This window comes from Saccopteryx leptura, chromosome 13, assembly GCF_036850995.1.
Source record: "Saccopteryx leptura isolate mSacLep1 chromosome 13, mSacLep1_pri_phased_curated, whole genome shotgun sequence".
NCBI classification, from domain to species: Eukaryota; Metazoa; Chordata; class Mammalia; order Chiroptera; family Emballonuridae; genus Saccopteryx; species Saccopteryx leptura.
Genome location: NC_089515.1, coordinates 29,920,197 through 29,933,257, shown reverse-complemented (window position 1 = coordinate 29,933,257; position 13,061 = coordinate 29,920,197). Strand labels below are relative to the sequence as shown.

The 13,061-nt window shown below is 49.0% G+C and overlaps 1 protein-coding gene across 2 annotated transcripts in view; it reads left to right on the top strand.

Moving 5' to 3' along the window:
• Nucleotides 1–13,061, top strand: part of UBTD1 (ubiquitin domain containing 1) — a 61,638-nt gene that overhangs the window by 47,229 nt on the left and 1,348 nt on the right. For both annotated transcript variants that reach the window (XM_066355412.1, XM_066355411.1), the window contains one exon: nucleotides 11,788–12,015. In XM_066355412.1, coding sequence (XP_066211509.1) covers nucleotides 11,841–12,015 — 175 coding nt within the window. In that variant the 5' untranslated portion in view covers nucleotides 11,788–11,840. The remainder of the gene's footprint in view (nucleotides 1–11,787; nucleotides 12,016–13,061) is intronic.

Genomic DNA, 13,061 nt, shown 5'->3' with positions numbered 1-13,061 from the left:
TGTGCCTTGACCGGGGGCTCCAGCTGAGCCAGTGACCCCTTGCTCAAGCCAGTGACTCTGCACTCAAGTCGGATGAGCTCTCACTCAAGCTGGTGACCCCGGGGTTTCGAACCTGGGTCCTCTGCATCCCAGTTCAACACTCTCCACTGCGCCACCACCTGATCAAGCTTTGTTTTTAATTCATAAAACTTAAAATAATGAAACACACAGGAATTTCTCGAACACCTGCTGTTTTAATGTACCTGTGAAGCACAGTGTCCTTTCCCAGCCAGCCTCAAAAAAGGACTGTGGGTCGTGTGGCAGGTTAGATCCCAGCACCGACCCTGAGGATTTGGGGGTTCTGCTGGTAGTTGAGGTCAAACAGGCTAGTTTTCAAGCATAAGATAGGACAAGGGGTGCCTTGGGGAAGTCAGCTCAAGTCAGGGGAAGAGTGAGTTAGTGCCTAGCCTGGCGTGCTGGGCACCTCACCCTGCCCAGCCGCACACAGCTGGGGCTTTGGGCAGGAGGCACCAGGCAGAGAGCAGATGAAGTCCCCGCTCCACCCAGTAAATGTGTGCGTGTGTGTAAGCGCAGAGAAAGCGCGCACTGTCTCCGGGGTTATATGTGCCCCTTGTCCACACCCACAGCCGCCTGGGCAGGGGGCCTCTGCTGAGTTTTCTTTTTCTTGGCTGCGCTTCCACCTCTCCGTTCCCGAGGGTTCCCGGCCCTCGCTGGGTGTGGCTGCTGACACCCAGCCCTCATCCTCCACAGGTTTCTTCGCTGTGCAGCACAGGCACTGCTTTTGTCCCTCCTGGACGCCCACCCTGCCACCCTCTTTCTTCCTCCCTCTCTTCCTTACAGGGTTTCTTCCTGGAGCCCCATCTTGTCTCCCCCACCTCCTGTCTTGCTTGTCCCCTCTCCAGCAATTCCCACTTTTCCTACACTGCCTGCTCACTTTTTTCACTCATTTATTTGGCAAATGGTTCTGGATTCCTGCTGCATGTGGGACCCTGTCTCCAGGATCCCAGAAATGAACTGGGGTGGTACCCGCCTCAGGGGAACAAACAAGATCCATACACAGAGCTACAGTTGCCCTGGGCCGGGTGTTATCGCAGAGCCAAGTACAGAGCTCCCAGAGGAGCCTGGAGTGGAGGCCTTCAGCTTGCCCTGGACCACCTGGGACCAGCATGCCCAATCAGGGGATGCAGTCACTTAGCAACTGGCTCCGCCTCCTTCCCTCCCTGAGCTCTGGAGCTGGGCCAGAGGGAATGAATGGGTAAGAAGGGCCCACACATTGTAAAGAGGCCACGTGGGGAGGCTCCAGCTGAGCAGAGCTGGGCCAGCACTTTTCCCTTCAAAGGTTACCAGGCTCTGAGCCTCACATTGGGCTAAGTCTAACTATAAATACCGTACTTCCTGAAGGGATTACCTGGGCTTCACTTACCCTGGCTGTACTCTCCCCAGCTGGGCTGATCCTCCTTCTCGGCCCTGCTGTTCATCCTGAGCTCTCATCCCCTCTGCTGGTGCCATCCATCAGGCATACCTCTGCAGCCTTCGGCATCCTAGCTAAGACTACCAGGGTGGGGCAGGAAGAGGAATGAATCAGGTCTGCATCTGGCCAACACGCCCATGCAGCCCAGGCTGTTGGGGTGGGCAGGCCCTTGTCCCTGCCTTCTCTTTCCTGGAGCCTCATCTCTCACACCAGCCGGAGCAAGCCCGGACTTGTCACATAACCAGTACTACTGGGGAGGACACGGTTAGCCCTGTCCCTGGAGTAGAGGCCTGGTGATGGAGCTTGGCAACTGAGTATAGAAACAGAGCTCAGGGATCATTGCATGTATAAGTAGGGCTGTCTCCTGGCTTGGGTGGACTGTTGTCCTGGGAAATCTCTGGTTCCCTTGGCTGGTCTCAGAATTAGTGTCACATCCCAGGGGCTCAGTCGTGCCAGTCCATGAAGCTACAATAAGAATCTCTTGGGTTCAAGATCAAGAATGGAAGGGACTGCCCCCTTCTCCCTCCTGCAGACTTTCCCCTTGCTTCCCCTGCCTGCCCACTTCTGCTCTCAGTTGTCATTTCTCCACCATGCTCTCCACCCCATTCATTGTGCCTTTGTCAGTCCCATTTTCAGCTTAGCAGAAAACTTGCTGAAAACCTACACCGGGCCAGGCGTGCTGGGAGGCCCCGGCATATGCGAAGGGAAGCAGCCAGGGCCTGTCATCCTTCCGTGGGTTCTTGAGGATCCCCGCTTTTGTGTAGTCATTCTGAATTCAGCAGGGTGAACCGGGTGGGAGTACATGTACACGCCTGCACACACGCAAGCACGCACGCTCAGAGATGCACACCAGCTCCAGGCAAGTTGGAAAAGATGTTTCGTGTTCTCCCTCCCGCTCTTCTTTCAGTGCCCTTCCTTTGGGGTGGTATGGCCAGACACCGTTCATTATTGAGGCCAAACCACAGCCTCCACCATCATTATCCTCCCCCGGCCCAGACAGTGTGCCTTCTGCTGTCCAAATCTGCTCTCAGCGGCAACTTTTGAGCTTATCTGTTGAACAAACTTATGCCAACGTGTAGATGAGCCCACCATTTCCACTTCTGTTTTTCTGTGTGTACAAGGGGGCTTTTTGTTTCAGTCAGAATCTATACATACAGCCTCTCTAGTTTAGTGAGTCTGAGGTGGGCCCACGAATCTGCCTTTTCAATCTGCATTCCAGGAGACTCTAATGCAGGTGGTGTTTTGGACAACGCTTCAAAACTGTAGCTACTGCCTCTGTACTTAGAAATACACATTCTCTGCTTAGTCACAAATATCTTTGATGTTCCCCTGCCCATCACAATCACAGAAACCCATAATTTTTGTGGGTGTTTTGTACCCCCCCACAGGTGTGTACCTTGACTACAGAATGATTTTTTTTTTTTTAAATTTATCTTCTGTTAACTTTATTAGGGCTAAGGGCCATTTCTGTTACTCTGTCTTTGACCTGGAACTTATGTAGGACAAGTGAAGACACAACTAGAGAAGCCACTAGATCAGGGGTCCCCAAACGACGGCCCGTGGGCCACATGTGGCCCCCTGAGGCCATTTATCCGGCCCCCGCTGCACTTCCGGAAGGGGCACCTCTTTCATTGGTGGTCAGTGAGAGGAGCATAGTTCCCATTGAAATACTGGTCAGTTGGTTGATTTAAATTTACTTGTTCTTTATTTTAAATATTGTATTTGTTCCTGTTTTGTTTTTTTTACTTTAAAATAAGATCTGTGCAGTGTGCATAGGGATTTGTTCATAGTTTTTTTTTTATAGTCTGGCCCTCCAATGGTCTGAGGGACAGTGAACTGGCCCCCTGTGTAAAAAGTTTGGGGACCCCTGCACTAGATGGTCCTGCTGCTGAAACCAGCAGAGCCTGTCCTGGCCTGCACGGAGTCACAAAGTGCTGCCAGCAACTGACATCTTAGAGGCTGTTGACCTTGAGCTTTCTTGATCATCACCACCCTCAACCCCCCTCACTTCCTTCTCCAAACGTCCTGCTTTTCTGTGACTGCTCCCGGAACTTTATATTCCCTTTTTCTGTGTTAGCAACTTTCATTGTATTATTCTTATTAGTAACAACTTATCAGTAACAAATGCTTGCTATAGAAAACTTGGAAAATATAAGCCAAAAAACAAAACAAAAACCACCTAAAACTTGTAACTGCTAGTCAGATTTAACCAGTTAACATTTTTATGTAAATCCTCCAGTCTTTTTAATATATGATTTTATATTCTGGTTGTGGAAACAAAAGCTGGAGCACAAAGCACTTGGCACCCCGTAACTTTTTCTCACAGTGTTCTGGACCTCTCCCCAAGCTCCTCAGCCCCGCCCCGCCCACCGCAGAACGCCTGCCGCCGCGCAGGTTTACTTAGCCTCTCTCCTGCATGTGCAGCTCGTGGCTTTCTTGCTTTCTTCTGTTTAAAACTGTGCTGAGTCAAACAGCTTTGTAGGTGAACTTTTGCCCCACAATTGTGATGATGATGATAATGATGATGATGATTTTTATGTGACAGAGATAGAGAGAGGGATAGATAAGGACAGACAGAAAGGGAGAGAGATGAGAAACATCAATTCTTTGTTGCGGTTCCTTAGTTGTTCATTGATTACTTTCTCATATGTGCCTTGACCAGGGGGCTACAGCAGACCGAGTGACCCCTTTCTCAAGCCAGTGACCTTGCGCTCAAGCTGGTGAACCTTGCTCAAACAGATGAGCCCGCGCTCAAACTAGTGACCTCAGGGTTTCAAACCTGTGTCCTCCGCGTCCCAGTCTGATGCTCTATCCACTGCGCCACTGCCTGGTCAGGCCAATTGTGATTATTTTCTTAGAATACATTCTTAGAAACCAAATAGCTGAGCTGAAGGGATGTGTATTTTTTTAAGTTTTGGGTACATACCAAATGCCCTCCAGGAAGTTTCTACCAATTGCTCAGCATATAACAGTGTTGACACCCTTTCCAAATGCCCATGTTTTTTGACTCAGCTCACTATAAAACATCATTTTTTTAAGTAAATGAAGTTTAAAATGCTCATCAATTTGCTTTTATGTTAGGATAAAAAGCTTCCTTTTCTTTATATCGTGCCTAACATTGTCAGCATCATTGTGTAGGGATTCAGACATTTTGGCATGTCTCCTATACATGCTTGCTTGGGGCTGGATATTTTTGTTCTGTATTTGACTCCTGAATGAAGGGAGTCAGCACCTGGCCCAGAGGTGCTGTCGCTGCCCCCTGCTGGCTGCAATGTGCAGTGCCAGCTGAGAAGGCATGCCTGGACACCTGCTGCTCTTTTCTTAACATCAACCCCTCCCCCTTCCCACTATCACCACCCCATTCTAATATTTTCTAGTATTTTCAGCCTGAAAAGACCAGAGTGCAGGATGAGGAATTTTTAAATTGTTGTATCCCGGGTAGCAGCAGATGCTGTTAATACTTGGAGAGATTTACTGGCACTGTGTCCATCTGTGATTGAGAGGTGTGTCTGGAGAGGAGAGAGTGCTGCTGTTTATGTGGAGAGGAGGGGACTCTGAAGGCGAGGCATTGGAGCAAAGCATGCTCAGGTACCCATGGCTTCCTGAGTCGATGACTTTGAAAGGTGACACCATGGGACTGTGTTTATTTTAAAGAGAGAGCAAGATGCATGCATATATAGTTACACTTCAGGTGTCCTGGGGTCATCAGTCCTGCAACCTAAACTGTAAGGAACAGAACCAAACCATGACCATTAAAGGGGGCGGGGGTCCTGGCCATTAGCTCAGTCGGTTAGAGCGTCATCTCAAAACACCAAGGTTGTGGGTTCCATCCCCAGTCAAGGCACATACGGGAAGAGACCAGTGAAGGTACAACTAAGTAGAACAACAAATAAATGCTTCCCTCCCTCTCTCTCTCCCTCTCTCTCTCTCTCTCTCTCCCTCCCTCCCTCCCTCCCTCCCTCCCACCCCCTCTTTCCTTCTCCCTCCTTCCCTCCCTCCCTTTCTTCCTGTCTCTGTCTCCCCCCCCCCACCTCCTTCCCCACCTCTCCCTCTTTCTGTCTCTCTAATATCAATCCATTAAAAAAAAAGAAGGCCCTGGCCGGTTGGCTCAGTGGTAGAGCATCGGCCTGGTGTGCAGAAGTCCTGGGTTCGATTCCCGGCCAGGGCACACAGGAGAGGCGCCCATCTCCTTCTCCACCCTTCCCCCTCTCCTTCCTCTTTGTCTCTCTTTTCCCTTCCCACAGCCAAAGCTCCATTGGAACAAAAGATGGCCTGGGTGCTGGGGATGGCTCCTTGGCCTCTGCCCCAGGCGCTAGAGTGGCTCTGGTTGCGACAGAGTGATGCCCCGGATGGGCAGAGCGTCGCCCCCTAGTGGGCAGAACGTCGCCCCCTGGTGGGCGTGCCGGGTGGATCCCAGTCAGGCGCATGCGGGAGTCTGTCTGACTGCCTCCCGTTTCCAGCTTCAGAAAAATACAAAAAAAAAAAAAAAGAAAGAAATTGTTTTTAAAAGGGGGCAGGATCTGAGCAGGAACAACAGATATCCCGAAGCCTAGTTTCTTCCTTCTTCAGGAAGTCTCTTCCTTAGAACTGGATGCTCTTGATTTCACAGTGCTGACAAGATTTCTAAACCCTCAGCAGATTAGGAGTGGCTCATTAGCAGGACCTAACCTCTATCCATAGGAGCAGCAGACAGACATAGGTGGAGACCAGTAAGAGGTGACCTCTGGCACGGAGGGAGGAAAGCTATACAAATCGGCTCAAGAAGTTTAAAAGCCCCCAAAGTTGTGGTCATTAAATGGAGGAACAGATATACCACACCCCAGAGGTCCCTAAAGGTGTCACTGCACAAAGACTGACTCTGCTGTATTAAAGGACCAAAGGGGGAAAGAGCCAGAAATCAAGAAGCAGGATCCAGGCCAAAACACATATGGGCCAGACTTGCACAAAAAATACGTGGACAAAACTAATTCTGCTTCTCTAGTGCTTCCTTTGTCTTTCACTCGTAAGACTTTGATTTGATCTGCTTTTGATTTTTGTGGCTGGTGTGAGGTAGGGATCTTGTTTAATGTGTTCCTATATGGTGACCCTTAGTCCCAATACCATTCACCAGTTGTCCATTTTAAGAAAAATTTTCCATGTTTTTCCACTGCTCCTCACACAGAATACTGATGCTAGTTGTGTGGCTATTTTTCCCACAACAAGCAATTCTCCAATTCTCTGGACACCAACTCATGCCCTACAATCCTATTCAGTTCTCATACTATCCAGAATTAGCACAGATCCCACAGGTCAAGGGCTCAGTCCCACAAGACTGCCCCCACTTTAGTTTACCTACAACTTCTGTTCAACTTGGCTACAAATTGGAGGTCCATGACCCCCCTCCTTAGCTTTGATAATTTGCTAGAGTGCCTCTCAGAATCCAGGAAAACAGTTAACTTACTATTTGCCAACTTATTAGAAAGGATATTATAAAGGCTACAAGTAAACAGCCAGATGAAGAGGTAGAGGTGAGGGTTGGACGAGTCTCGAGCACAGGAGCTTCTGGTCCCTGGATTGGGGGCGCAACACCCTCCCGACATGTGGATGTGGTCACCAGCAGGGAAGCTCTCCAAACCCCATACTTCGGGGATTTTTGTGGAGGCTTCACTCATGTAGGCATGATCAATTATTAACTCAATGTATAGCCCCTCTCCTCGCTCCAGAGAATGGGAGGCACAGCGGAAAATTCCAGGCTTATCAGGGCTTGATCTTTCTGGTGACCAGCCCTCTACCCAGGATTCCACCGAGATTCTCCTTATTAAAACAAAAGACACTTGCATCACCCAGGAAATTCCAAGCAATTTAGGAACTCTGTATCAGACACTCCTATCACTCAGGAAATCACAAGGGTTTTAGGAGCTCAGTGTCAGGAACCAGGTCAAAGACTAAATACTGACAGGAACTGGCGGCAGAGCCAATATATAATATTTATAATATTATTTCTCATACGTCCTACACACAAACACACACACCCTATCTGCAATGTTCCTTCTTACTTGAAGCACATTTCTGCATATTCCCAGGTCTATTTCTGGGCCTTTTGTTCCACCCCACTAGCCCATTTTTCTGTTCCTGTTCCAGTACAGCACTCACTGTAGCTTTATAATTAGTGTCAATAATTGTAGGACAAGTTTTCCCACCTTGTTCTTCTCTAGCTGTATCATTGTCTTTCAGTATAAACTTTACAGTCAGCTTGCCAAGTTTCTTGGGGGAAATAAAACCCTCCCAGTTAGGAATTTTATTGGAATTTCATTAAATGTCTAAATCAATTTGGAGGAAAATGGGAGCATCTTTGTCCCCATTTTGAATTTTGCTTCTTTCTTGTTCTTCCTATTGTACCCTCCTGGAAATTTTGATTTAAAATGTCAGACCATCTGAATTTCAGTTGTTATAGTTTTCATGTCTAAAAGTCTCTGTGGGCCTGACCTATTTTGGCACAAGGGATAAAACATCGATCTGGAACGCTGAGGTTGATGGTTCGAAACCCTGGGCTTGCCCGGTCAAGGCACATATGGGAGTTGATACTTCCTGCTCCTCCCTCCTTCTCTCTCTCTCTAAAATGAATAAAGTCTTAAATTATTTTTTTTAAAAAAGAAGTATCTATTGTTATTTTTTAATGGTTATTTAAGTTTCTGCTTGTTCGTTCTTTATAATTTTTTTTCCTGTTTATATTTTCAAGGCTCTCTTATTTCTTAAACTCAGTATTTCATAATCTGTGTCTGATAAATTCCATATCTGAAATGTTTGTGAGTCTGATTCCTCTTGTCTGCTGTTTTTACTGGCGCTGGCTCATGATGCCTTGTTTCCTTGTATGTTGTGATTTTAGTTTAAAACTATGACCTTATTATTTATTTTCCTTGGAACTTTATCTTGGGAATTCTTTGAGGCCTGATTTGAAGTTGTTTTCCTACAAGGAGGATTTGCATTTCTTTCTGCTAACCTAGGGATACTTGAAATGTCTGGCCCAAGAGTTTCTGGCCTGCACAGGTACCAGCAGATTCCACAGGAGGGCTGTCTGTGGAATCAGTCTGACTTGAGGTGGAACCCTCACTCTGTCACTTACTTAATCTCTCTGCCTGTCCCATCATCTGTGAAATAGCATTAACACCTGCCATGGGATAATGTATATAAATAAAGTGCTTACATGGGGTCCTTTCACTCAGTAAGCAGTGAATGTCATTCTCTCCCCCTGAAGCCCTTCTTTCCTGCCCCAGCCAGTGGAGTGACCTCGTGGTGACCTCCAGCATTGGTCCAGTCTCTCTCCTGTAGGATCTAAGTCAGAGCGGGAGGCAAGTGCTTTGGACCTGGTCCTGTGGCTTTTTCTGCCTCAGCTTTGAGATGACTGAGCCTCCTAAAGCCTTTGCAATGCTCCTGCTTCGGCCTTGACTGTGGTCTGCAGTTGTCTTCTAGGAGGCCACTTGGGGCTGTGTAACAAGAGAAAGGACATTATACAGAATTGCTTTCTTCTTCAGATGCTGCAGTACTTTTTAGTTCATTGGTTATGGTTTCCTAAAAAAATATTCTTTGTAACTATATGGTGGAACATGAATAACAAAACATTAAAGTTGTTTATAATTTTAATCATGGGAGTATATATTGAGAATAATATAAATGTGAAATAAACAGAAAGTTGTATATTGGCATGAAAACATTTTAAATCCTGTGTATAACAAGGAATATAAAATAATAATATGCCCAGGCCGGTTGGCTCAGCAGTAGAGCGTCGGCCTGGCGTGCGGGGGACCCGGGTTCGATTCCCGGCCAGGGCACATAGGAGAAGCGCCCATTTGCTTCTCCACCCCTCCTCCTTCCTCTCTGTCTCTCTCTTCCCCTCCCGCAGCCAAGGCTCCATTGGAACAAAGATGGCCCGGACGCTGGGGATGGCTCCTTGGCCTTTGCCCCAGGCGCTAGAGTGGCTCTGGTCCCGGCAGAGCGACGCCCCGGAGGGGCAGAGCATCGCCCCCTGGTGGGCAGAGCGTTGCCCCTGGTGGGCATGCCGGGTGGATCCCGGTCGGGCGCATGCGGGAGTCTGTCTGACTGCCTCTCCCCATTTTCAGCTTCAGAAAAAGACAAAAAAAAAAAAAAGGAATATAAAATAATAATATGCCCTGGCCGGTTGGCTCAGTGGTAGGGCATTGGCCTGGCGTGCGGGAGTCCCGGGTTCGATTCCCGGCCAGGGCACACAGGAGAAGCACCCATCTGCTTCTCCACCTCTCCCCCTCTCCTTCCTCTCTGTCTCTCTCTTCCCCTCCCGCAGCCAAGGCTCCACTGGAGCAAGTTTGCCCGGGCGCTGAGGATGGCTCTGTGGCCTCTGCCTCAGGCACTAGAATGGCTCTGATTATGGCAGAGCGATGCCCCGGATGGGCAGAGCATCGCCCCCTGGTGGGCATGCCGGGTGGATCCCGGTTGGGTGCATGCGGGAATCTGTCTGACTGCCTCCCCGTTTCCAACTTAGGAAAAATACAAAATAATAATAATAATAATAATATGAACTCAACTATACTGAGGAAAATGAGGATATGGGAGCTGGACAGAAATATGTGTAGGTATCAACAGTGGTCACTTCTGAATGGTGGAGTGGTGTGTGTGTGTGTGTGTGTGTGTGTGTGTGTGTGTGTGTGTGACAGAGACAGAGAGAAGGACAGATAGGGACAGACAGGCAGGAAGGGAGAGAGATGAGAAGCATCAATTCTTCATTGTGGGACCGTAGTTGTTCATTGATTGCTTTCTCATATGTGCCTTGACTGGGGGCTACAGCAGAGCAAATGACCCCTTGCTCAAGCCAGCGACCTTTGGGCTCAAGCCAGTGATCATGGGGTCATGTCTATGATCCCATGCTCAGGCCAGCGACCCCACGCTCAAGCTGGTGGGCCTGTGCTCAAGCCGACTACTTTGGGGTTTCGAACCTGGGTCCTCTGTGTCCCAGTCTGATCCATTGTGCCACCCCCTGATCAGGCTGAATGGTAGAATTCTTGAGTTATATTTTTCCGCAATGTCAGAATGGTACAGACAGTGGTCAAAGGGTGGCCCTTGGAGCCAGAAAGTCTTGTGTTATATTGGTACCTGTGTGGCCTTAGACAAAGAACAACCTCTCTGGGCTTTAGTTTCCCCATGGTTGGGTTGTTTTGAGTACCAATTGAATAATGGGTGTAAAGTGCCTAGCCTACAGTCTGGCACAAGCTGACTCCATAAATGGTGGCAGTTGGCCCTAGCTGGTTGATTCAGTGGTAGAGTGTCAACCTGGTGTGTGGAAGTCTGGGTTCAATTCCTGGCCAGGGCACACAGGAGAAGCGCCCATCTGCTTCTCTACCCTTCCCCTTCTCCTTTCTCTCTTATCTCTCTCTTCCCCACCAGCAGCCGAGGCTCCATTGGAGCAAAGTTGGCCTGGGTGCTGAGGATGGCCCCATGGACTCTGCCTCTGGTGCTAGAATGGCTCCGGTTGCAACAGAGCAATGCCTCAGATGGGCAGAGCATCGCCCCCTAGTGGGCATGCCAGGTGGATCCCGGTCGGGCGCATGCGAGAGTCTGTCTCTCTGCCTCCCTGCTTCTTACTTCAGAAAAATAAAAAATAAAATAGCCTGACCAGGTGGTGGCGCAGTGGATAGAGCATCGGACTGGGGTGCGGAGGACCCAGGTTTGAGACCCCGAGGTCGCCAGCTTGAGTGCTGGCTCATCTGGTTTGAGCAGAAGCTCACCAGCTTGGACCCAAGGTCACTGGCTTGGGCAAGGGGTTACTCAGTCTGCTGTAGCCCCACAGTCAAGGCACATATGAGAAAGCAATCAATGAACAACTAAGGTGCCACAACCAAGAATTGATGCTTCTCATCTCTCTTCTTGTCTGTCCCTATCTATCCCTCTCTCTGACTCTCTCTCTGTATGTCAATAAATAAATAAATTAATTAATTAATTAAATGGTGGCAGTTATTATATTTACACATCTATATTCTTTCTAGATTTTTAAATACTGAACATGTACTACTTTATAATCAGTTAAAACTTAAACAACAGTGACAACAACAAAGGCAATATATGCTTTGCTGACAGAAGTATTTTATGTCCCCCAGTTGGGTGTGTGCAGTTTTCAGACTCTTCCCTGACTCCACGATGGGCCCAGAGACCTAAGTACTTAGAAGCCACTGCATTGGAAGGCAGGGTGGGCCGGGCAGTGGGTCCTGGTCCTGGTCCTGGTCCTGGCCTGGAGAGGGAGGGGCTGGAACGAGGGCACACCCATAGCCCTGACTGTAGAGATGCTGAGCCTGTCCCTCTGTCCTGCCCAGGACGCAATGAGCCCTTGAAGAAGGAGAGGCTAAAGTGGAAGAGCGACTACCCCATGACGGACGGACAGCTGCGGAGCAAGCGGGATGAGTTCTGGGACACGGCGCCTGCCTTTGAGGGCCGCAAGGAGATCTGGGACGCCCTCAAGGCCGCTGCCTACGCCGCGGAGGCCAATGACCACGAGCTGGCTCAGGCTATCCTGGATGGGGCCAGCATCACCCTGCCACATGGTGAGTGGGCAGGGTAAGGGCTTGCTCCTCACTGGAGCCGTGGGGCCATCAGTACCACTTAGGGTGGAGGAGAGCCGGTAGCCAGCTACACCAGGAGGTGCTGTCCAAGCTGTTGGGCGGCAGGTGTGGCTATTCGCTTGTTCATTCAGCAGTCCTTATGAACATGGACCAGGAGTGAGAACACAAAGAAAATGAGACGCAGTCCCTGTTTGCCTAGTGAGGGAATGGAAAGGCCACAGCAAACCTCACAGCGGTGTGATGAGAGCAGACTAAGGATTCCTCAGGGCACTTGGGGATCTCAGAACATATGAGGTACCAGTCTTCTGTTGGGGGCTTATGTGCTGGGCACAGAACTAGAAGGTTCTGCGTTATCTTATTTACATTCCTAACAGCCTGTGGGGCTGTGTAAAGAGGGGGAAACAGTAGATCTCTGTAGAATCTTAGATCTAGGTTTAACATGAGTATCTCTGTTTCCCTGCTTTGTGACCTTGAGCTGGGAGCGGTTCTCAACCTGTGGGTCGCGACCCCGGTGGGGGTCGAACGACCAACACACAGGGCTGCTATAGTTAAAGCCTCAGTGATTTCCTGTAAGTGGGATAAGCTGGTTGTTAGGATTCAGTGAGACACCATAACATCATTTAGTCTAGTCCTAGAACTTAGTAGGTACTCAAGGCCCAGTAAATATATTTCTACATGCAGTACATTGTGAAAATAAGTAAATTGTAAATTGAGGCCCACTAGGTACATATACCCTTATGTAAACATGAAGACCAGGGCCGATGCTATTGCATTCATTCTTATAACTCCAGCACCCAGCACAGACGCTCAGGAAAGAGTTGTTGAATGAACAAATGCAAAGGTAAATAATTTATTAGGGTTGTACAAGCCAGAACCTGGTGGAGGCAGAATGCCAGCCCAGGTCTTCTTGACTCTACCGTGAGCTCCTCCCAGCTCACCCAGGGACACATGACTGCAAGGTGGGTTTGACTGGGTTGGCCATAGGTGTATTAGTCCGCTTGGGCTGCTATAACAAGTAGCACAGCAGA